At 37.2% G+C, this 26021-nt stretch overlaps 1 protein-coding gene across 2 annotated transcripts in view; it reads left to right on the top strand.

Moving 5' to 3' along the window:
- ZFR (zinc finger RNA binding protein) overlaps positions 1-24646 on the top strand; it is a 47142-nt gene extending 22496 nt beyond the window's left edge. Inside the window, exons 6-20 of one of the 2 annotated variants that reach the window (XM_058043356.1) lie at positions 46-296; positions 1707-1898; positions 4011-4311; positions 5242-5435; positions 6710-6829; positions 7346-7491; positions 7855-8017; positions 9566-9771; positions 9982-10132; positions 11327-11468; positions 16343-16440; positions 17261-17356; positions 21272-21383; positions 21479-21576; positions 22272-24646. In XM_058043356.1, coding sequence (XP_057899339.1) covers positions 46-296; positions 1707-1898; positions 4011-4311; positions 5242-5435; positions 6710-6829; positions 7346-7491; positions 7855-8017; positions 9566-9771; positions 9982-10132; positions 11327-11468; positions 16343-16440; positions 17261-17356; positions 21272-21383; positions 21479-21576; positions 22272-22451 — 2450 coding nt within the window. In that variant the 3' untranslated portion in view covers positions 22452-24646. The remainder of the gene's footprint in view (positions 1-45; positions 297-1706; positions 1899-4010; positions 4312-5241; positions 5436-6709; positions 6830-7345; positions 7492-7854; positions 8018-9565; positions 9772-9981; positions 10133-11326; positions 11469-16342; positions 16441-17260; positions 17357-21271; positions 21384-21478; positions 21577-22271) is intronic. The other variant, XM_058043357.1, reaches the window with a different exon arrangement.
- The last annotated feature ends 1375 nt before the right edge of the window (positions 24647-26021 follow it).

Consider the following 26021-nt stretch of genomic DNA (forward strand, 5'->3'; position numbering starts at 1 on the left):
ATTAAATATGGTGATGTAACATTTGTTTTTATTTTAACTTTTCAGGTACCTCCTATTCTGGCTATGAAGCTGCAGTGTATTCAGCTGCATCGTCCTATTACCAACAGCAGCAGCAGCAACAACAGAAACAGGCGGCAGCTGCGGCTGCGGCTGCTGCTGCGACAGCTGCTTGGACAGGGACCACCTTTACTAAAAAGGCACCATTCCAAAATAAGCAACTGAAACCAAAACAGCCTCCCAAGCCACCCCAGATCCACTACTGTGACGTTTGCAAGATCAGCTGTGCTGGACCACAGGTATCTGTATTATGTATTATTCTACTGTGCTTTATTCTACTATACTTTATTCATAACTTCTTGAGCTGAAAAACCTTACCCGCTTAAGAGTCATAGAATTGCAGAATGGCCTGGGTTGGAAAGGACCTTGAAGACCATCTGGTCCAGGCTCTATGCTGTAGGCAGGGACACCTTCACCAGCGCAGGTTGCTCAGAGCCCCATCCAGCCTGGCCTTGAGCACTTCCAGGAATGGGGCACCCACAGCTTTTCTGGGTAGCTGTGCCAGTCCATCATCATCCTCACCGTAAAGAATTTCTTCTTAATACCTAAACTTTCTTTCAGTTTGAAGCTATTGCCTCTTTTCCTGTCACTCCATGCTTTTGTAAAAAGTCTCTCTCCATCTTTCTTACAAACTTCCTTTATGTACTGGCAGGTCCCAGTTAGGTCACCCCAAAGCCTTTTCCAGGCTGAACAAACCAAATTGTCTTAGCCTTTCCTCATAGGAGAGGTGCTTCATCCCTCTAATTAAGAGTATTTGTTAATTTTTAGACCTGATTCTATACTTGTACTAAAGGAATAATGAAATAAGAATGCATACTATTATAGAAAGAGCTCCTGTTGGAAGACATAAAGATACATCCCCTGAGCTTGTACAGAGGAGCTTCACCTGACTTCAGAATTATTTGAAACTTTGAATGTGATTTGTTTTTTTAGCATAGGAAACTTCTTAGAAAATATTGTTTTGAAAGCTTTGGAATTAAACAAGTTTAGTGAATGGGAAACCTGAAAATTTATTCTTCATTATATTCCAGTTTCCCAGTTTAGTGTCATGGTGGGTAAAATTGCCTAGAAAGTGGATAAAAAGTCATGCAGAATGTTTATATCTGAGTTTGGCTAAACAGTTCTTTTACTTTAGATAAACATGTCATTATTTCCTACCCTGTCTGCTCTAGATTGCCAATGTTGATATAGGAACTAATACCAACTTCTGCATTTCGTTTTCAGTACAGCTTTACTTGTGCCCCACCTCCTTTTAAATTTATTTTTCTGTTTATCTGGATACACTTAAAGTTTGAGGGAAGCTGGAAATCAAGAATAATTTAATGCAATGCAGGAAACTGCAGTTTCTCATCCTGTCAACTTTTCAGTGATGTGAGACTGTTGACCACTACTTGATTGGGAAGTTGAGAAGTTAGAGGACAAAAACCTGTATTGTTTTACCTAAGTGTGGGATCCTAATGCTGGAAAAGAAAATGTTCTGGTCTTAGAAGTGGCCTGTTAATGCATGCCATACCACAGAAATGTTCAGTGTAAGAGGCACTTCCTAGGTAAAATGTGTTTTCTGCCATGTTCTGTATTACATGTCTTCATGGGAATGATGAACCAGCAGTACAAAGACAGCTTACTGTGTGTTTTGTTTATTTAAACAGACTTATAAAGAACACTTAGAAGGCCAGAAACACAAAAAGAAAGAAGCAGCATTAAAAGCTTCCCAGAACACCACCAACAACAGTACTTCTGCTCGTGGAACTCAGAATCAGTTGCGCTGTGAGCTCTGTGATGTGTCTTGTACCGGGGCAGATGCTTATGCTGCCCATATCCGTGGAGCCAAGCATCAGAAAGTAAGAGATTTCTCTTGTTCTTGCCATGCAAATCAGTATATACATTTCTCCTCATCATTTTTATCATTTTAAGGAAGGAGAAAATATGCAAAACAAGTATAATCTAAATCATTTTATTTAAAAATTTTAGTTCTTCTTTTCCTTTCAAATTTGTCTTTAGGCTCACTGTTAGAAGGGCATTGTTGAAAAAAAAGGGGGAAAATATTGCTATGACATCAATGAAAAGAGGATATATTAGAATATCACCCAAATCATAGGAAGAAGGTGTGGAGTAAGATGAGGGAAAGGTACCATTGAGGATGTGTATGCTTGTGCCCCCTAATTCTTCTCAAGACTGTTCTTGAGATTAATCTTACTTGTCTGGCTCAGACAGTAAATCTTCCAGTGCACTTTGAAACACTGTAAGCTAAGCCAGTGCAAAGAACAGGCATCATTCTTTGATGGTTCCTGCAAAGAAAACTGTCCTCTGGAAGCAAGGAACAATGTCCTGTAGTAGACTTTACAATGACTATGTTTAGAAAACTTATGGTACATGTGTTTTTCTTAGTGTTTGGGTGCTCTTTTGTGGGCATCCTAGAATAAAAACTGTGGGCTGTGCTGAGAAATGTGTGACCTGTGTTTTAAACTTGGCCATACAACACTAAGTGCAATGATAGGTAGGATATGTGTTTAGAAATTACAGATCTTCCTTATAACTCTGGAAAGATTAATGCCACTAACAAATAACAGTATTAATACCCTGCTTTTATAGCTCTTTACGTCTCAGGACACAGGCATCAGTAACATTTTGCCTATTAAAATAAATAAATCTCATAACATGTTTAAAATTATCTTCCTCTAAGAGCAAAAATCAAAATATAGAGAGACTTTACAGAACTTGCCTAGTGTTCTTCCTTTATTAAACTGAGCCATTACTTTCTTGGGTTGTGCTGCATAACTCTATAGGTATATGCAGTATAGTATATATTATCCTTTTATATTTGGATATACTTTCCTTTTGTAATAGTTGCAAGCCATTGCTGGGTTTAGGTTCTTTCACAAGTGTGAAAATGGTATCACAAAGGACTCCATTGCTGTGGTAACTAAAGAACTGTGTGCATTCTACTGGAAAAAAGTAATTTTGAACAGTTGCTTGAGTTTAAATTTATACTACTGTGTGACATTAACATGTCAGTATTCTGATAGGGAGCATAAAAAATAAGAACAAAAGCCTAAAAAATTAATTTGGATAGTTGTGTGCATATCATGATTGTGTATATGTTCACGTTTAAGGCATGTCTCACAGGTTTGTGTTTTTTTACTGCTGTTTTCAACACTCAGTCTTTAGTTTTGATCTTGCATATGTTTTTCATATAGATTACTTGCATTGCTTTTTCAGATGGTTGTCAGCAGACACCAAAAAGAAGTATTATTCCATGAGAGACATATTATAGAAAGGCCTGTGCTTATAAATGTTAATAAGCATGTACCTCTTTACTTTCTATGAGATACTGAAGAGCTCTGAAATACCTCTTAAATCCTCCTTAACTATTTCTAAACATTAGAAAAAAAGGGAAAAAGGAAGGCATTTGGCTAAGGATTCTCTTCAGCTTGGCTAAATAATGGGTAACTTCTTTCAAGAGGAAGACTCTTGAAATGTAGCAATCAAAAGACACAGTGTTGCTGAAGCTGAGTTAAATGACTCTTAGTTACAAATATTGTTTGGAACCAAAATATTTTAATGTTCTGCCGATTTGAAGGAGACTAAAAAGTGACAAGACAACAAAACAGATACATTGAAACACTAGGAGCAAAATGTATTCTTGAACTTATCCTGAGTTGTAAGCTTGTTGTATTTATTATCTAAACAGTTGTGGGAATAAATGCCTGGATTTCTAAAGCGAGTAAGCCATGTAAGATAGCAAGTGGCTATTTCCCTGTTATAGGTGACAAGAGCTTTTACGCATCTGTCTTTTTTTCTTTCCTAAGACCACTTTTTGTAAAAAAAAAAGCTAACTCTTTATTTATATTGATTTTTTTTTTTTTTTAGATATTGATATTTTTGCTTGTGATAGCTGTAAAAATAATGTATCTCAGAGACATCATGTTATGAATTTCTCTTCCTACTTACAGGTAGTAAAGTTGCATACAAAACTTGGCAAACCCATTCCTTCGACTGAACCAAATGTGGTTACCCAAGCCACTTCCTCAACATCCACATCGGCTTCCAAACCAACGGCCTCTGCTTCAAACATAGCAACCAGCAGCAGTACAGTGAACTCCTCTGTTGCATCCTCTGCAGTGAAAGTTCTTACTCCCACAGCAAACACCACACTTAACACTGCATCCAACAACAAAACATCTTCAACCGCTGCTAACATAGCAGTAAAGAAAATATCTACACCGAAAATAAACTTTGTTGGCAAGTATAGAAGTCAGTCTTTATTTTGAAACCTAACCTATTCTGTAAATTTTTCTTAAGAACTAGTGCAGCAGACACAAATATATTTAGGTAACTCTATGCTTGAGTTACTCTGCTGTGTTTAAGGGAATTACTGATAAGTGAGAATTTCTATAAAAGTTTTGCTTCAAAATTGATTTTGGTGTTTTCTGCCCAGTTGTCTCCACCTGGCCCCTCCTGAATACTTTTCCCACTTTCATAAGAAGCCTCTCACCTTTGGTTTCTTATGTAGCTGCTGCTGGAGTATTGCAGTTTACAGTCCTAATTTCATCTCACAGCCTGGGCTGTTAATGCACATGCGGTAGATTGGCAGTTTGTGATGGGCAGCTGAAACATCCTTTTTCAGCGGAAAACTAACCATGTAAGCTTTGAACTAAACATAACAGAGATGGGAAGCAGCTGTTGCACAATAAGCTACCCTGCTCTTCAAGGAAAGAACTATACAGCTGCAATGCTAGGAGTATACTGCCTTTACTAGTACAAACATTATAAAGTTTTGAAGTACTGGTTTTTTTTAATATATAAATTTACAAAATAACAACAAAAGAGATTATTAAAATACATTTTCTGAGTTGTTTCCCATTCAGTCCTGTCCCTTGAAAAAGCAGGAAAACAAATAACAAAAATGGCGATTTTATAAAGCAGAAGTTTTTCTTGTTAGAGTAAACGACTTCGGTGTTTAAGTAACCTGAATGTTGTTAAATTTACTGTTAAAATATTTAATTGTATTGAAAATATATTTAAGTTTTGGGTGATTTTAAAGTCCAATAGATTTTAAAAGACCTATAATTCTTTGCTCAAATCATAGGCATTTGCAAATAAAATCTTCAGTTTGCACATTATGTTTAATCACATTCTTATTTTATGAAGAGCAATAATTTAACTTTTGTTTGTGATTTCTAGGTGGTAATAAGCTTCAGACAACAGGAAGTAAAATGGAAGAAATGAAATCAGCTGAAAGTGTTAAAACACCTCCGGCTGCTACAGTGCAAACACAGGAAGTAAAGCCTGACACAGCAGCTGAACCAGTGACTCCCACAACTCTTGCTGCCTTGCAAAGTGATGTCCAACCAGTGGGCCATGACTATGTGGAGGAGGTATTAATATGAAAATATGTATTATTTTTTAACTGTTACAGTGAACGTAATCATGGAGTGATTGAGGTTGGCAGGGACTTCTTTAGATCACCTGGTTCAGTCACCCTGCTTAAGAAGGACCACCTACAGCCAATCACCCAGGAACATGTCCAGATGTTTTTTGAGAATGTCAAAGGGTGGAGACTCCATAACTTCCCTGAGCAGTTGTGCAAGAGCACAGTCAGTCACAATAAAACAGAGTGCTCTGATAGTCAGCTATTTTTCACTTGGTGCTAATTGGCTCTGGTCCTGGCACTGGGCACCATTGAAAAAAGTCTGGCTGTGTCGTCTTTGCACCCCTCTTCCAGGTATTCACATGCACTGATATGATCCCCCTCAGCCTCCTCTTCACTAGGTGAGACAGTTGAGGTCCCTCTGGATGTCAATGCAACCCTTTGGTATATCATCTCCTCCTCTTAGTTTTTTATGTCATCAGCAAACTAGCTGAGAATACATTCTCCCACATCATCCCAGAGCATTACTGAAGATGTTACAGGACTGTATTGATCCAGGGGCTGCATTGCTGGCTATTGGCCTCCAACTGGGCTTCATTCTGCAGATCACTGCCCTTGGCCAGGTTGTCCAGACAGCTTTCAGTCCAGCTCACTTGTATACTTATCCAGCCTATGCATTAGCAGCTTGTGTTAGAGGATATTGTGGTGAGACTGTGTCCAAGGTTTTATTGAAGTCCATAGGGACAATCTTGACTGCTCTGCCTTCATCTGCCAGGCCTTCACCTTGGTGAAGTCATTCTGACTGCTCCTGATGGTTTTCTTGCCCTCATTGTACCTTGAAATGGTTTCCAGGATTAGCTGCTCCATCGCCTTCCCAGAGATCAAGATGGGGTTGGCTGTAATTCTCTGGGTTCTCCTTGAAGATAAGACTGACAATGCATTGAACCTGCAAAGGCTTGTGCATATGTTTACGTTTTTGTGTTGTGTAAATTTCTTTTTTCTTCATGCGGTTGGTATGACATAGGTGGATCAACTTTGATGTGAATTTGGCATGATACACAGGTCTGTGATTTATTAGCTGACTATGTTCAGGTTTGAATTTAGAGCTGTGTACTCTTTGAAATGGAAGGACCTTGTTCCCTGCTCAATACCAAGCACAGTGGTGTGTCTGTGACATTATCCAGTGGCACTGGATAATTTGATTAATAGATAATTTAATTTTATATCAGCCTTATAAAATAAAAAATAAATGACTAAATGTGTAATAACTTTATTTTCCAGGTAAGGAATGATGAAGGAAAGGTGATCCGCTTTCACTGTAAACTCTGTGAATGCAGTTTCAATGATCCTAATGCCAAGGAGATGCATTTGAAAGGGCGGCGGCACAGACTTCAGTACAAGGTAAAAATGCTAATGCTTCTCTCTGAAAATCAACCAGATATCAGCTAACTGGTCTGGTCACCTGCTCTTAGGTTTGAAGATTAGACAAAAGTAGGCACTCTGAGTAAACAGCATGTAAAAAAAGAGAAATATATTTCATAGGCAGTGTAGTCTTAAAAGACTAATGCAAATTGTGAAATTATGTTTTGGTTGAGACTTTTTTAAATGTTTCGAATGTTGCTTGTAGTCTAAGCGATGCTTAGTGAAGTGAAGCAGCAATAGGTTCTTTGTTGTTTACCATGAAGTTTAAAGAGTATAAAAAAGTATTGCTCAGTGTTTTTGGTAGGATAAACAGCACACACTCTTTGTGTTGCAGACTTTTTAAGGATAAGTGCATTTGTGCAGTTCTAAAACTGCATTTTACTCCTTTTGATTTTATTGTAGAGGGAGTAGTGTATGTTAAATATGCCAGAACTACTCCATACCTTGAGATGAGGACAGGAAAGCAACATTTAATTCATTACTCTTCTGATCTAGAAAAAAGTAAACCCAGACTTACAAGTAGAAGTGAAGCCCAGTATTCGAGCAAGAAAAATTCAGGAAGAGAAGATGAGAAAACAGATGCAGAAAGAAGAATACTGGAGAAGGCGAGAAGAGGAGGAACGCTGGAGGATGGAAATGAGGTAATGCATTATGTTTCATGAATGAATGTGACAACCTGCTGTCAGATTGTCTGAAACTAAGCTCCATAGTTACTTATTTTAAATACTTTAGGGAGCTCTATACTGTCGTGTTTTAAATTGTCATTCTCTCACTGGGGTTTTTGTTTGCTACTCTTCAATCCTTCTGAGTAATGCAGAGTTAGTAGAATTACTTTTCCGTAAATGCAGACCTACTTTTACAACAATAATTCATGTTGTTACCATCCCTTCATTGGTATTTGCTCATGGCTAATAGAAGTTGTTGAAGACAGAGAAGAATCTGTCTAGAGCAGTGTCAAGTATTAACTGCTGTATAAAAAGAATACTTTGATTGATGCACTTCAGGCGATATGAAGAGGACATGTACTGGAGGAGAATGGAGGAAGAGCAGCATCACTGGGATGACCGTCGCAGAATACCAGATGGAGGATATCCTCATGGCCCTCCAGGACCACTAGGTCTGCTGGGGGTTAGACCTGGAATGCCTCCTCAACCCCAAGGACCAGCAGTGAGTTTCTTACCTTGAGAAACAGATTTAACCATTCTTACCAGGAGGCACAGTTAAGAAATATAAAATTACTCAGTGCTACTGCACTTGTGTCTGGTGTTTCTTAATAAAGGATTTGGAAAAGAGAGGAAGAAATTATATGCTAATGAAATAGCGTAGGTGTACTAGTCCTCCAAAAGAAGTCCAATGAAATGACGAGAGGATGCTTTAAATATTGCTTCTTATGAAACACAAGTCATACTGAATTTTTCTATTTTTTATTTTATTTGTGTTATACAATATTATATACCTAATAGTGGACAAATGTATGGATAAAAGGTATCTGGGCTCTCAGACTTTGAGAATAATGGTTAGTGGTGCATCATATTCTAGCAGTGTGAAGTTGCACATGGGTTGATTCTGGCATTAAACTGAAAAGCACCTTATCAAGGATCTGAAAGGTGATGGAGTTGAGTGCACATTGCTGAGGTTTGCAGCTGGCATGAACCTGAAGCATGCTGGGATGGGGAGAATAGCTGATACCTTGGATGGCAAGGCCACCATCCAGAGGCACCTAGGTGGGCTGTAGGAGTGGAACATTATGGAATTCTGCAAGTACAAGTGCCTAATGCTGCACTCAGAAAGGAAGAACCCCTTGCATTGATTGAGGCTGGGTAGCAGCTCTGCTGAAAGGGATCTGGGGGTCCTGGCAAACAGCAGTGGGCATGTGCCAGCAGTGTGCCCTGGCAGCAGGGCCAGCAACTACCTGGGCTTTAACAGGAGCACATTAAGGGAAGTGATCAGCTTTCATTAGACCCTAACTTCAATGCTACATTTAATTGTGGGCTTTCCAGTACAAGATACATAAACTATAATGGGCTCAGTGTAGTGGTAGATGTTCAGGGGTCTGGAGCACTTGCCCGGTGAGGAGAAACTGAGGCATCTGAGATTGTTCAGCCTGGAGAAGAGAGAGCTTCAGTGGGACAGAGTAGCCTTCTAATAGCTGTGCTTTATAAAAAAGGGGACAGGCTTTTTATCGTCATGAGAGGGTGAGATACATCCAGCTTAAGCAAACACAAAGGAGATTTAGAGTGAATACAGGAAATCTTTTTTTTTGTACAGGTGTTGTGCAGCCACCATCTTTGAAGGTTTTCAAAAACTGACGGGCTAAAGCCCTGAGCAACATGATGTGGTCTTACAGCTGACCATGTTTGGAACAGGAGATTGGACTAGATGACCTTTTGAGGTCATCCTGTACAATCCTGTGATTGTACAAAAGAAATCATGAATACCTCATTTTGCAGCAATATCCAAGTATTTCCCAGCTGAGGAGTGCCTCTGATCTTGGGATTTGGCCTTAGTTTAATTTTGATACACTTCGTGTCTTTTCAGATATGGTTGATTGTGACAGTGTAGGCTGTTGAGGAAACTTCATGTCTTGTTAATTTCAGTGACATGAGGTTTGAATATTCTGTTCCTTAGCCACATGTTTGGGTTTTGGTATTTTGTCTCATTTGTGAACTTGGAAGTGCACCCAGGTTTCAGAGGAACACTTTTTTGTCTGTTCAGCCTCTGCGCCGCCCTGACTCCTCTGACGACCGCTACGTGATGACCAAGCATGCTGCTATATATCCAACTGAGGAGGAACTTCAGGCAGTCCAAAAAATTGTTTCTATTACTGAGCGTGCTTTGAAGCTGGTTTCTGACAGCATGACTGATCATGAAAAAAGCAAGAATAAAGAGGGAGATGACAAAAAGGATGGCAGTAAAGACAGGTATTTTTAAATTACTTTTTAAGAATTTTCTTCTTTTTCCTTGCCCTGTTATCAGTGTTTTTAGGATCTCATTTCTTTGGGCTTTTATGCAGTATTTTGAAGTCTCAGAAAGATGTGGAGTACAATTTTATTTTACTTTTCTATCTTCAGGATTATTTTTACGATTTTTACATTATTATTTTAAATGCAACTTTCAACTACAATTCACAGAGCTTTGAAAGGCGTTTTACGGGTGGGCGTTTTGGCTAAAGGTTTGCTGCTCCGTGGAGACCGAAATGTCAATCTTGTTTTGTTGTGTGCTGAGAAGCCCTCCAAGACATTACTCAGTCGTATTGCTGAAAGCCTCCCTAAGCAACTTGCAGTAAGTAGAATTTAGATTTTTGGATTTGACTTTTTGTAGAAGTACTGTGAAAATCTGTCCTCAAGTTAAGTATCGGCAGGACTCACTGTGCAGCTACATGACATAGTTCAGCTTCTTTCCATTTCCTGAGTATTTTAATCTGAATTAAGAGACTGCTGCATGTTCTGCTTCCTCCATATTGTGACCATACAAGCGTGTCCTCTGGCAGTGTAGTATCAATCCCCATTTAACAGATTTCTTTTATTTGGGAAATAGAAATGAGCGCAAGAAAGACCATTAATCAGTTACTAGCAGTAGAGATAATTACAGCACATCTGCTGCCTCAGGTCAAAGTTCTCCATTAATGCCAGTTTTTTGTACTTATATCTTGTTTCCTTATTTTATGTGTCAGTGCTTTATTGTTCAAAATTAGCCAGCTAAATCTAGTCTGGGGTTTTTAGAATTTAGACTGTTTAAAAAAGTAAACGTGCAGTCTTAGACCATTCAGTGAAATACAAACCCTTTGTATTTCCACAAGAAAGTATAAAGTGTCTGCTCTTCTGCTGAACAAAGCCTGTCACTGTAGAGTGCTTGTCGCAGCACCAGTATTTCAATGCAGTCTAGTAAAATGCTTGACAGAATCACTGGCATGATAGAAGCTTTAGCAGGATCACATTATTGAAAAAATAGTCTCAAGTTTGCTCTTCTTTGAAGTAACAGAACAGAAGTAAATTTAACAAATGGACATCTTGGTCTGTCTTCATGGAAATGTTCGCCAAGTATGTAGAAGAAGGTCATAGAGGGGCCTACAGCTTTCTTCTGGGGCTATTTAGAATTATTAAATAAAGCTGCAAAAAGCAATTCAAAATAAACACTTTATTAGTTAAACACATTTTAATTGGCTCTGAGGCTTTACTTTATTTCAAACACCATCAAGAGTCTTGTTTTATAATGTCTATTTATTTCCTTTCTGGGCAGTTTTTTTAAATTCTATCTGCTTGGTTGTGTATTTTCATTAATAATTTGGAAACAATATGCAAGTCCACATATCTTTATACTGTGTAGTGTGGTTCTATGGCTACATAGGTATCTGTTTCATATAATTATATTGTGTTTCTATCTTTCTGTTGAAAAAAGAATATGTTGGAATCCTTTTTCTTCCTGTTAATTTTAATGGCCACGTTCTAATAGAAATTTCTGTTTCTCGATATTTAGGTAATAAGTCCAGAGAAATACGATATCAAGTGTGCAGTCCCAGAAGCAGCAATAATTTTAAATTCGTGTGTGGAACCCAAAATGCAAGTTACAATCACACTGACATCTCCAGTCATTCGGGAAGAGAACATGAGGGATGGAGGTTGGGAAGTTGTTAAAGATGTTACTTATTTCTCACCTGGTTTTTTTTTATGTTTATCTATTCTGCTTAAGATGGCACTAAGGTCCTGGAAGGCAACATGCTGGCACACATATTTGATCAAAACTTTGTTTTTCAACAACTAGTCTCAGTAGAAAACAGTTGGTTAAAATAAATGTGTATATGATGCTTTTATTTAATTTTTAAAATTTCTAACTTTATGTCCAACCTCAGCTTTCTGGAAAAGGTACAAGCTTGATTTTTTTCCCCCCTTTTAAAATTATGTGGAAAACTAAGTATTTTATAGCAAGCGGCTATAAACTGGCTTTCTAGAGCAGTTGTGCCTTAAGAGAAAGATTGTATGGATTTAGAAAATCAAATCAGAGGTTTTTGGGTTCGAACTGGGTCAGTATTACCATCACTTAGACATTCTGAATAGAGCCACTTAAAATGCACTTTTACAGTACTTTTGACAGTAACAGTGCTTTTAACTTTAAAAGATAATGCGATTTTTTCCAGCTGTCTGAGGTTGTTTTTTTGGTCTGGAGTGCTTTTTGAGTATATTTAGGCTCCTGGTATTACAATCACTCTTCTATCCAACTGGCAAACCCAACTAGTACAATAAGAAATGGCTTTGTCGTTGAGCTGAAGCAGAAGGTGGAGCTTGGGAATCAATTTACGTTTGTGAAGTCCACAGTTTCTCTGGTGCCAGCAGTGTTGCTTTAGGGTCTGTTCTGTAACACTTTCAAAGCTCCAAAAGCTTTTAAGCCAACAAGCATGATTAATGTCTGCAGTACATTGGTTCTTTTTATTTACGGGTCAGATAAAATTAACTTTTGTTTCCTTTTAATCCTGTATTTTCATAGTTGAAAGAGATCATAGCAAACAGGGTTCTGGTGTTTGACAGTGAACCTACAAATAGGAAATCTGAGGCTGTTTTAACACTTCTTATATACAGGTTGAAATAAATTTTATGTGTGTATGTATACATGTGCTTGTGTATATACGTATTTATATAAGCCACTGAGGTTTTTTTTTAGATTTCATCTCATCACTACATGTCCTCTAAAACACTTGAGGTTTTTATATTGCATTACTAAGTGTCCTGTAGCTGTGACTAGTGCATTTATAAGCAAGCTATGTTAACAAAGCCATCCTACATAATCAGAAAGAAAAATTTTCAACATGCATTTTGTGGTTTGGATGACTTCCAAAGAGTCTTAGAGTGCTTTTGTTTTAAGCTGTTCATTTTATTCCTAGCTATAAAGGCTTTGTATGTGTACTGTCACACCCAACCATTTTTACTTGGTTTTGGACCATCTGAGTATAACATGACTCTGGGCTGAATCAAGTTTATTTTTTAAAAAAGCATTTTATCATTAAATTAGACTAACCATTTAATGAAATGAACCTTAAACACCATGTGTATTTCTTGATGTACTGTGCAGAAGTGCCATATTGATTCCTGCCACTATACTCAATTCAACTAAGTGGTTTCTGGCCCAAAATTCTTTGATGTGGACTAAAAGTAAAACAAATTTCAAATTACTACCATCAGTCCCCTAAGTTATGCCGCCAAAAGGAAACAAATCTGTATTTTTGTCTGACCCACACTTGAGTTAAATTATCTTTGTGAGTTTATTCACTGCTGAATGCAGTACTGCCTCTAGGCAAACAAAATCAAGTTAGATTTCTCTTCAAGACACTGAGCAGTATAAAATGGATGTGCAGAAAAGTTCACTTTTGAAACTGGAGCAAATAGAAGACTGAATTGCTAATTATTGCAGCAAAGAAGTTCCTTATTCCGAAGACTGCTGCTTATTTGCTGCAGAGTAACAGTATGTGTTTGTGTTTTTACTGCAGCTTCTCATGCTCTGTGTCTTACATTGGTTTGAAGTTTTCATTTTCCTTAGCTCGCTTGGGGAGCTAGTTCAGATGTTAAGGAAGGCTTTACCGGAAGAACCAGTTGGAGTAAAGATGCAACTTGAGTCTTGCACGTGGAGTAGAATCATGTTTGATGTGTTATTAAGTAAAAGGCTAAAAAAAAAACCAAACGGTGAAATGAAATTGTTAACCGCATAGCTACTGTTGCTTACAGTATTGTGCGTTTGACAGTTGACCGAATCTGGTACATTCGAAGAGCTCTAACCCAGCTGTGGAGTCTTCCCTCGGCAAACAGAGTGTGCATACCTACCAACACCTCTGCGTGTGCGCGTGTGTCTCTTTCATCCTCAGCTAACAGCCCCGGTCCAAAGCCTTCTAGCAGAGGGACTTGATTCCTGTCAGGGGTTGCTGCCAAGACATCGGAAGGATTTTTGACCAAGGTTTTCTAAAGCTCAGTGTCACACCTGCCATGCTTTACAAAGGAGGGGTTTGGATGCATAGTCCTAGCATCTGCTGTTACTTTGTGTTTGGTTTTTGTTTTGTTTTTTTCTTTTCGTCTTTGTCTCTCTCCTAGAATGAAGCAGTGTTCACACTAGTCTTGTAATAGTTGACTGGATAAAATGCATTTTACATAATAAAACTTACCTAAATTGACATACCTGTTAATTTTTAATGAAGAGGTAGTGTGGACACAGCACGTCTAATTAAAGATTAACCCCTTATGTTTAGGCTAGTAATAAGTTATACAGGGTAAGAATTCATGCCCATGTTTTGTAAATTAATTCCATTTTTGTCCTAGTTTAGTAGGGTGGTAGGTTAGGCATCTGATTTTAGTTACACAGTCTTTAAGGGGTTAATCCAGAAATGTGAAACATATGCAAAAATCCACAGAATAAATATTACAGGAGTTCCCTTTATATATATTTTAGTCAGTGTTTTCTCAATGTAGTACCTGCCTCAGCAACTTATGACTTTCAAAGTCTTTTTAAGTTCCAAGGGTATTCTTATGACAGCTATTAGGAACCCATTTTAGATGAACATTTCCAGCACTGAGTAAGATTCTTTCCTGTACATTTAAATTGCAATTCTTCTCAATAACACTATTTTAGAAGTTGAAGGTTTTCAGAGGTAGAAATTTCAAATTATTAATGAATTATTGTTCTAGAAGTTTGTGCAGTGTCACCTATTTGCATGTTAGTTTTAGAAGAGTGTATATAATTGACTATTATAGAATAGTCAATAGACTATTGGCCCCACAGCACATATTTGCATTTTTAATTTCTCAACCTTATTTTGCCACTTTTTCCTGTGGTGGGTCTTCTCGGGATGTACCCTTGTCTCAGATATCTGGGTTGTACTCCTTTAGTCATTTGGCTTTTGCTGGCACCCCTCTGGTATAGGTTTGGAGGGGATTTTTCATTATTGTTTTTGCTTTGAAAGAAACATCACTTCAAACATCTTCATTTGTTCTGTAATTGCATTGTTAGTGAAGATTTTTATTTTTACACCTTAATATGTAGTTGTAAGTTCAAATATCTGTGTGAGAAGTTACCTATGTTCTTCTCAGCTTTGCTGTTATGAAGTCTTCAGCTTTTTATACTGGTGCAGAGCAATGGCACAATCCTATCAAAATGCTCAAATCTGAATATAGTACTTCACATTAAATTTAGTTACTGTACTGAAAAGCTATAATATCATTTTCATTCGTGGCCTTTTAGCTCTATAGACTAAAGAATCCAGCTAGTTTACATTTGTGGTTTCAGAGCACAATTTCTGCAACATATCTAAAAGCTTCTCGTTGCAGGCATGTTTCATAAGCCTCATTATTTTTTATTTTATTTTATTCCCTGGCTTAACCTAAATTTAGATCTTGAAGGGAGTAAACTGTACTGTTCCAAACAGCTAGCTCCTGTGAGATGTGTGCCATTCAGTGAGGGCTTTTTGTTTCATCTTATTTGGTGTATCACCAGTTATGCTAGCAACATATGTTGCGACTAGTCACCATAGCCATTTTCAGAATGAGTAAAAAATTAACTTTTAATGGTGATCACTGACTATATCTATATAGTTTTCAAGTATCTCAAGGATACCATTTCATATTGTTCAGTGGTTCCATTTTCACTGATTAAACCACTTCTGTAGTCTCTTCATTTTTGGTAGGAAAGCAGCTTGGTAATCAAATTATTTTCTGAACGTTCAAATAGAAAATGTCTGCTGATTTCTTCATCTTTCAGACATTTTGCTTTGTTTTTTAGACTATTCCTTGCTTTTCTTTATCTTGGTGAGTCTTTGGTAAAGCAGTCCCTTTTCAGATCCTTCCTTGCATCCTAAGTGTTGCTGGAACATACCTATTATGGGCTGAGGAATTTTATTTATATGGGTAAGAGAGAAAGTGCTAGAAAACAAGGAACTCTGTAATATTGAAGAATATATCACATTCCTTTAGTCAGGTTTTTAAAGTAAATAATTTTAAGGCATGATAAAAATAACATGATTACTAAACATTCAGCACTTTTAAGATTTGTTATACTTCGTTTTTCTTTCAAGAATAGGTCCCAAATAACACCTGACAATTAAAATTTAAAAGAAACTAAGTTTGAATGTTTCTACTTGGTTAAAGTGGATTTTTGTGTTCCTTCTGTCTTGTGTTCTCTGTGCTGGTGCACTGTGTCCAACCATCCTTCCTTCAGTATTTAATTTTAGGGGATATGTGTTTTTCCACTGTTAGCTGAAATAAAGAAGTACTATGCATTGCATAATCAGCAATGCAGTTGAAAATAACTTCAGAGCTGAAGTGCATTATGCTCTTGATCTTTCTACTGGGTTGATGCCCTAATCCCAATTGAGCGACTACTACTGAACATTTACATTTCTCGTTCAAGGGTTTAAACTTTAAATGGCATGTGTGACATTGAAGCTATTTAAGGAAGTGTCTTTCTCACCTGGTCAAACACCCATTCCTCACTGCATTTTGCCAATTCAATCCATTTTAGATGTAACCTCGGGTATGGTGAAAGACCCACCGGACGTCTTGGACAGGCAAAAATGCCTTGACGCTCTGGCTGCTCTACGCCACGCTAAGTGGTTCCAGGTTCGGAACATCATTTTACTTTCTTCTTGTAGCCTTATGAGAGATTAGCTCAGTTGCAATATGAATGTTTAACTGTGTGAAAACACTCAGCGTTGTTCATGCTAATAATATTTAATATTTCTCTGGTCCCTAAATTTAACTGTAGGAGGTTGAGTATGGAGGAGCTGCTTTATGCAGTTATTGCACATTTGACATAATTTTTTTTTCCAGTCATTGAGAAGGCGATGTTGAAAGCTTGACTCGCTTGGGGTGATCATATGTTGTATATTTGTTATATATTCCATAAGGCTGCAGAGTAACTTCGCTTTAAATAATGGAATATGTGTTTAAAGCTTTGTGTTTAGATTTAAGACTTTTTTTTCTATTTCTTTTAGTGCATTAAGTGTAGGGAATGAAAGGTGAGAAGCAACTGTTTGGTTTAGTGACTTTGCATTCTGGCAAAGGCACAATAAAGAAACCAAACAGATTCCCTTGACCTTTCAGTCTCTATACCTATTTCTTAGATCTTTACTTTATCCTTTTTATTTCTAATATAGAAAGATACTGTATTTATTGTTTCAAATGAACATGGGTCAAAGTGTATAGGGGATCAAGAAATGTTGTTCTTGTATAACCTGTGCACTTTGACTTCTACCACCTTAAATTACTAACCCTGTATAAAATACTGCTGTAAATGGCAGCTCACGGAATAAAGTTGTAGAATGATTTGTTTCAATCTTGTATCTGAGCTTCCATTGAACAGCGGTGTTTTAGTCTTTCAACAACTCCTGTTTGCTATGGGTGCAGGGGTTGATTAATTGGATTTTGTATTGCTCTCAAGGCTAGAGCTAATGGTCTGCAGTCCTGTGTGATTATCATACGTATTCTTCGTGACCTCTGTCAGCGGGTTCCTACTTGGTCTGATTTTCCAAGCTGGGTAAGTAATGTCTTCTTAATAAGGATGTTACTACAAGGAACTTATAGGGAAATATTCATACAGTTCTTAAATTCAGACATTTTCAACACATAGTGTAGGGTTTTGTTTGGAATTCTGGGGTTTTTTTGGTTAGCAAGTACTCCAGATTCCCTCTTAAAATACAGTTTTCTAAGGTTTTTCATTTGAAGCTGGAAGTTACCTTTTTTTTCCAAAAGAAATTTTCTTGTTCTTTTCTATTTTTTGTGGGTAGATCCCTATTCTAAGTTTTAGCATTTTTTTCCTTTACTCTGTATGAAAGAACCTATTTTTTCCTAACCACCAACTCTGAATTGCTTGGAGTCTGCTGAATTGTATTTAAAATAATGCCAGCTGTGCCCAGATATTTCTGTGATAACAGAAAGAAGTCAAAAGAAAAAATCACAGTAATTCTTATGTTTATTATGTCTCTTTCACAAGGTGAAATACCACAGTACTTCACTACAGCCTGTGGTTGTGTTCATCATCATATTTTAGTCAGTGTCACTTAAATCTCTGGGTTGTATCAGGTCACCTTTCTTAATTCAGTTGAGTGTTCTTGGAGCACTCTTTTTGTATTGACTACCTTACAAATGCTCCAAATACTAACAGATGTACAATCTGTGGATTGGATTAAGTTATTCTGAAACAAATACCTGAAACATGCATCATATGGAAGTAAACCTAGCCCTGACTGTTGTGTTTTGCAGACCAAATCCATTTGCACTGTGCTGCTTCCTTCTCAGTTTTGACAGGAAGAGCTGTAACAGTGTTTTGATCAGTTGACTTTATTTAGATGAGAAATATTTTACAACTCCACTAAGTTTGCAGACAGTTTTATTAAATTACTTCTAATAATATTTATTGCGTCTGGAAGGGAAGTGGAGCAGTAATGTCTGTTTTTTAAATATTTAAATGGAAAAAAACTAGTGCCAGTTTCAGTACTGCATTTCATGAAAAGTACACTAAACAAATACATCTTAAAAGATGCTCAATGCTCTCTTAATATCACTGTGATACTGAGTTGCCAGAGAATGAACCTTGGCTTACTTTCAGTAAAGTATTCTTACAACTGTTGCAACACAGAGGAGGGATATGGCTGAAGAACAAGGAGTGTGGCTTCTTAACTCACATTATGTGTTCCAAGGAACATCCAGAAGGGAAGAGAGATATGAAGCAGTGTGTCAGACCTCGCTGTGTCTCAGTTCTCTCCAAAAGTGATTCCTGATTTGTTCCTGATGCATTCTCAGAGACATGGACCAGCACTGAACTGTAGTCAGCTGTTCTTTTGGCCTGTAGGAAAAGTCTTACTGATAAAAATAATGACAAAATGAAAGTGGTGATTTCAGCCAGTACAGATGGAGTTTCGCATATTGGAGTAGTACAGTTTTCTGAATACAGATATTCTCCTACCCTCTGTACTAGAAACCTTTTGCAAATGAAAGAGATGACAGAGCTAGTTTAAAAAAAACATAAGTAGTTGTAAAAATAGAAGTTAACAGGAAGCCCGAATGCTCACAGTAATAGCATTTCATGTACCTAAAAGTAGAAACTAAATTAAAAGAATTTTGTCAGGTTCCTACACATTATTCAAATTTGAAATCCAGCCTTTTATGCACATAAACACCAGGACATCATAATTCACATTTTCCTAGGACTGAGTTATAGACCTCAGTGTATTATATGTGGATCCAAAAGAACTAGATTTTAATATATGCAAATCCAAGATCTGCTTTTTTCTCTTTACTGATGTACTTTGTTTCCTGCTTGAAAACATCTTAATTACTGTTGCCAGGTCCTGACTGATACAGCAGGAGTATGGCTGTATCAGACATTTTGCAGACATTTCAAAAATTGAAATCTGTCAGTTAAATGGCACTAAAATAGAAAGAAATGGACAGCCTTAGTGATTAGCACTGCCTGTAGTTACTTGTATACATCAGAATAAATATTTACACCTTGAAATAAGGAAGAAAAAGTAGTGTTTGAACAACTGTAGATGTGGTGAGGAGGACAAGGTCCAAACAACAAGTGCCTCCAAAAAACCTATCAAAAACTATTGTTTGAGAATTAAACTTGCCAAAGAGGTAACAGTGAAACATTTATCTAATTCGGGGAAAGAGTTCTAGGAGAAGTTAGTTCTTTCTTTTACAAATACTTTTATAGATTCTTCTGGGAAAAAACAATGTCTAATAAAAGCAAGCAATGGAAATATTCATGGAAAAAAATCAGTACTTAAAACACAGCTAATGATTTAAACCATTTTAACTAACATCAAATAATGTATACATTTCAGAATGTATACATTCTGAAAATGAAATGTATACATTCAGAAAATATATTTATATATAAGGCTATATAGAGGTTTTTTTATACTTGCTTAACATATGAATTAGTGTTGCTTGCTAACTAGCAGAAAAATTGCTGTAAGCTTCAGTTTTTCTAAACTGAAGGACTAGTGAGGATACTAAGCATTTTAAGGACATTAAATGTTTGATAATATAAATTTCTGTAGTATTGTAGAAAAAACTATTTCCATTTTTCTGAAGCATCCTGTTTCATTAGGTGTACCATGTACTGTGTTCATGTGGCTGACAGAATCAAGTGTCCCAGAGTGTTTCATAGTCTCAAAAATGGCTGGAAAAGTTGTCTACCTGTATATGTAGGCTACTACTGTATAAATTTCCACAAAATTGCTGAAAAACTTGTGATGGGAAGAAGCCCATCATAGAATCACTGAATTGTTCAGGTTGGAAAAGATCTTGAAGATCATCAAGTCTAATTGTTAATTTAGCACCACTAAACCATATCCTTAATTGCCATATCCACATGTTTTGTGAACTCTTCCTGGGATAGTAACTCTTGTCAACTCCCTGGGCGTGCTGTTCCAATGCTTTACAACCCTTTCAGTCAAAGCTTTTTTTCCTAATATCCAATCTAAACCTTTTCTGGTACAACTTGAGGCCATTTCCTCTTGTCCTGTCGTCATTTATGTGGGAGAAGAAACCACCCCCCCACCTGGCTACACCCTCCTTTTAGGTGGTTATACAGAACAATAAGGTCACTCCTATCTTTTTGTCCAGGATAAACACCACCAGCTCCCTCTGCAGTTGGTAACAGAACTTTGTGCTCCAGATCCTTCCCCAGCTCTGTTCCCCTTCTCTGGACACGTTCCAGCACCTCAGTCTCTTTCTTGTGAGGCACCCAAAACTGAGCCCAGGATTTGAGGTGTGGCCTCACCAGTGCCCGGCACAGAGGGGCAGTCACTGCCCTGCTCCTGCTGCCCACACCATTGCTGATACTTTCAGGATGTCCTTGGCCTCCTTGGCCCCCTGGGCACCCCCAGCTCATGTTCAGCCACTGCTGACCAGCACCCCCAGGGCCTTTCCCACTCAGCAGCTTTCCAGCCACTGCCCCAGCTGGAGCTGCAGGGGCTGCTGTGACCCAGGGACAGGAGCCAGCACTTGGCCTGGTTGAACCTCACACAATTGGCCCGGGCCCGTGGATCCAGCCTGGGCAGATCCCTCTGCAGAGCCCCCCTGCCCTCCAGCAGATCAGCACTCACACCCAGCTTGGTGCCATCTGCAAACTGCCTGAGGGGGCACTTGATTCCCTTACCCAGATCATCAATAAACAGGACTGGACCCAGCACTGAGCCCTGGGGACACCAGCAGTGACCAGCTGCCAGTATCAGCACTCATTGTTCATCTGGCACCACCTTTATTTTTATTCATCTTTATAAAATAACTGGGGTTTCTTTAAATTTTTACTGAAAGTGTTCTACAATGTGTAATGTTCTTCAAAATTCAGGATTCAAAATTCTCTACTGAGGAACAGTAACAGCTTTATTCTTTCTTAATCAGTCTTCTAATTTGGCTAAATCCTCCTATTTTGGTCTAGGCTATGGAGCTACTTGTGGAAAAAGCAATTAGCAGCGCGACTGGACCACAGAGTCCTGGAGATGCACTGAGAAGAGTTTTTGAGTGTATATCTTCAGGAATCATCCTGAAAGGCAAGTTACATTTTATGTATACGTACACTTAACTAATCTGTAATCTTGATTGTAATAAGGTAAAGATGTGTTACTAATTAGCCTGATTATTTTAGGTGGGCCTGGCCTTCTGGACCCTTGTGAAAAAGATCCTTTTGATACACTTGCTGTAATGACAGATCAGCAACGCGAGGATATTACTTCAAGTGCACAGGTAAGGGAATGTAGTTGTGAAGTAACTAAATTCGATGGATGGCTTTCTTTGGGTTCCGGTTTTTTTTAATGTAGCTTTATATTGGACATGAATTTTTTTTTTTTCACAGAATGTAGTTGGATCTTACTAGCCTTAAGCTAAGCATTGAACGTATCACAGGAGAGGGTGTTCATAGTGCTCATTATTGCACTGAAATAAATGTATTTTCCTGAACAATTTATAGCATTCTCACCTGTATCTACATATCTAGATCTGCGAACAGGCTTTTACTCTACATCAGCATGTTACTAGATTGGAAATTTTATAAATACATCTGTGTAAGATTCCTACAATAGTTATGACCATTCATGCTTGCAGTTTAAGAGGTTACTGCCTCTGCCTCTTCATTTGATCCTTTTGCTAATGATTCCTGATCACTTGTCACCTAACATGACGTGTGACAAGCCTTGGCTGTTTCCATGCAAGCCCAGAAGCCCAAACACAAGTACATTAAGCTAAGATGCTGCACTTACAAAAGCAGCAAAAGTGACATACACATTTTATTGTATTGATTTTGTTGGGAGAATGGAAAGATGGAATAATTAGAGCTAAGGGTAATATCACACATCACTGATGTTCTTCCCTAATTGTTTGATATAGTGCTCAAAATGGATGTTTGTTTGTAACACAAGTGATTTTCTGTACTGTTTTTCTAGTTTGCACTGAGACTCCTTGCGTTCCGTCAGATACACAAAGTTCTAGGAATGGATCCGTTACCACAGATGAATCAACGCTTCAACATCCATAATAATCGTAAAAGGAGAAGGGACAGTGATGGGGTTGATGGGTTTGAAGCAGAGGGAAAGAAGGACAAAAAAGATTATGATAACTTCTAAAAATTTTGGTCATCATTGCTAATATTGATGGTAATGAAAAGTCCATTTGTTGCCTTGCTTCTACTTCATTCATAATGATGTCTGTTTAAAACATCCAAAACCAGCTTCTGAATTAGATTTGGAAGAGAACAACTTAGCTCTTCTGTGAGATTCTGAATATTTTAATTGGATGTACTGTACCAGACAAATTATGGATGGAAAGACTGCAAATGGAAACTTGTCATAGGAAAACACAGTTTTCCCTCATTGCATTTTCTTTAAATGTGTTGCTAAGTTTAGTATCTTTTCTTCTTTTTTTTGTCTTTTTTATTAACAAGTGCATTGTCTTCCTATCTTGACTGTATTTAACGCAGCATTTGTGCTTCTGTTGCTATGTGTATTTTGACTTTTTATTTAGGAGTATTTTTGTTTCCTTTGACACTAGTTGTATGAGTTACTTTGTGTTAGGTAGTAAAACAGTTCCCCTCCCAATTAATATTTTACAGAAGTTTTTTTTTCCTTTTTTTGTAAAGTGAGACTGCAGGATCATGTTTTTTTCTAAATGTGAAGGGGTTACAACACATAATTGTCCTGCCATTTGAGTGCTCAGAATTAAATGTTTTTGCCAATCTTGTGGCATTTGTCTCCTTAGTGTGATATAACGGTGTAATTAAGACAAATTTGTGTTAATCTAATCGAGTTTGCTGTTAGTTGTGCATTAGCAGTATAAAAGCTAATATATACAGTATGGTCTTGCAACAGTTTTAAAGCCGCTGCATAATTGATCAAAGATTTGCATGATGGGTTTTGGGTTTTTTTTTAATAGAAGGGCTTTAAAAACTATTATCTTAGGTTAAATGCTTAGGTCTTTGTATGATTGACTTCGTGACATAGCAAGGCCAAAAATAACTTTCTGAATTTCTTTTCTCAACAAGCAAAGGTGGGCATTTTCCATTTAGACAAAGTTAGTCATTCTTTTCAGTCAACTTTGTCAACGTGGTACTAATGCCTCTCAGCCCTTAAAATAAATGTTTGTCATATCAGTGCCTGTGAGGTTATTCCTTATATCTGTTCCTGTATAAACTTTCTGTGATTTTTTTCAATAATTCAAATTCTAAAAGTGAAGTATTACTTAAAAAGTGAAGGTTATCAAAGAAAAAATCCCAGAAATTTATTTGCTGTGGCCATAGTGTATGCTTATGTCTCTTTCAACAATCTAAATATAGCAGTGGTGTAAGTAAAGTTACATCATACTGTTGATGTATGCTCTGGTACACAGGTGTGATTTGTTGTCACAGCACTACAGTGGAATACACAAATAAAAGTTAAAATTTATTAAACAACTAAAATTCATTACACACTGGAAACTGAAGTTTCACTTACTCTGTTAAATGTGTATTATGCTTTGTTGCAAACCCATAAAACACAGATTAACATAGACTAACATTCCGGTAGCTACTTTATTGATGGCTGTAGGAGAGTGTCACATGTGACAAAGATGATTTGTTATTTCTGATACCATTTATTAAGAAAAGCCCAACTTCTGTTCCATTTCAAGGTCGAATTTATCCTTGACCTTTTTAATAAGCAACTATTGGAGCAGCGGGCATGTTTCTGTTCCCAGCATTTACTGCTAACCAGTGTGGGCCTATGGAATAAAAATACAATATTTTAGAAAAATAGAGGGAATCTAAAGACTTAAAAAAGAAAAACACTTAATAAAAGTGTTCTGTGAGCATCAGAGTGCAATTTTCAAAGGAGTGACTATAAGGGGTTAGCATATAAAGGTAAAGCTTTCTCATTGTGGGAAAGCTTTCTAAATAATTAGAAATACAAAAAGCAGAAATGCTTTGAAGTTACTTTAAAAAAAATACACTCATTTTGTTGTCCAGCCTTCATGCATAGCTCCAAGCATATGCTTGTTCTAGGGGATATCTTGCTGCCATCGTGTCTAGTTAGCCATTACTATTTATTTTGAAAGCTACAGGTGCTATTCATGTGGCTAGTTCAACTCCATACCAAAGTTTCTTTCCTCATATGGCAAACTTGTCTATTCAGGAATGTGACCCTAAAATATAGGATTAAAAAGGTCAAAGATGTATTTTAGATTTTCTGTATTTTTGTTCTACTGGCTTTTAGCTCCTAACCAGTTTCTGGATCTTTTGAAATATTGTATACTTAAAGTGATTCCACATTAAATATGAAGCTGTGACCATGATTTTTGTGCTGTGTGGTGAAAGGTGAATTTGCAGTTTGTTTCTGGTGTTTGTGCCCATTTAAATGGATAACTTCTGACACTTGTTAACAAATCCATGAATGTAAAAACAAGGTTTTCAAAAGTACAGACCTAGCTTTGACTTAAATACTACACTGTGCACTTCAGAAGGCAAAACTGACTAAATGAGCATTTTAAATACCCTGTGTTTTTGTAATACTGGCAGTTTACTAATAAGCACTGTTTACATTTTTTATTCAGCAGTGCTGTGTGTTAAATCCCACAATTACAAACACTGTAGTCGTCATTCACAAAAGGGAAATGTACACAGAAAGGATATTCCCCCTGATGCTCACTTTAGAGGAACAGTTTGTGAACACGTGAGCTGTTCTGTTTCAAAGCTTTTTTGAATTCTGATTTGTCTTCCTAGTCCATAAGTGTGTCCTGTCTGTGAGCAGTGTGGTTTCAGAGGGATCTGTGCATACAGACACTGGTAGAAATTGAAGTCTGTTAGCCATAGTCCATCAAATTCTTGCCCTTTTATGAAATTCTAGATGAACAGTTAAGCTTGCAGAACTATTGAATATGATGCGTTCATTTGCAGCTTCTATTTTTAGACCTTTTACTACTTAAAATTTTTCTGCCTAGAAAACTTTCAGCAGTTGGAATCAGCTTTAAATATTCCTGCAAAACTGTGCATGCATATTTAACATTCCTATTGCTGGTTGAATATCTGCTGATCATTAGTCTGCTAAGTAGTCACACAATGCCAAATTAATATTCGAACAGATTTGAATAGCATAGCATTAATAGTGGTGGGCAATACACAAAGTTAGCAATGTCCATTTATATTTCAGTTTTACAGAGTACAGTGATAGAGTCAAGAGAAATATCTGTTTTCCTTCATTTTTTTTAAATGTTAGCTGTAAGCCCAAGAGCTTTCTAGCCAAAAAGACTAGCAAATTAAATTTCTCCTGAGAGATTCTTCTACAGATCTCAGAAGATCTTTTTATCCTTCAGTGTGGTATTTCTTAGACTTTCAAAATTAAAGAGATAGCTGGTCTTTTTGGGAAAGAAAAAAAATCAAAGGAGTGTTCTCTATGGGTTAACTACAGCAGTTTTGATTTATATCCAAATGAAAATCAGACTTCCATTTTATAAATATCTGTATTCTTACATTTTCTTCCACTTTTTTCACTTGCATTATGAAAGTCTGAGAGAAGCTTGCTGTTGTTTATTGAACTTTCTGATTGTTTACAGTTTGCATTTTAAGAAACACTGCCCTAATAATTCTCAACAAGTGTCCAGCTGCTACCAAGGGCAACAGTCGCTGTTCTTCAGGGTCTGGAAGCTCTTGCTGGGGATGTTGACCCTGC

The sequence above is a fragment of the Melospiza georgiana genome, chromosome Z (genome assembly GCF_028018845.1).
Source record: "Melospiza georgiana isolate bMelGeo1 chromosome Z, bMelGeo1.pri, whole genome shotgun sequence".
Classification (NCBI taxonomy): Eukaryota; Metazoa; Chordata; class Aves; order Passeriformes; family Passerellidae; genus Melospiza; species Melospiza georgiana.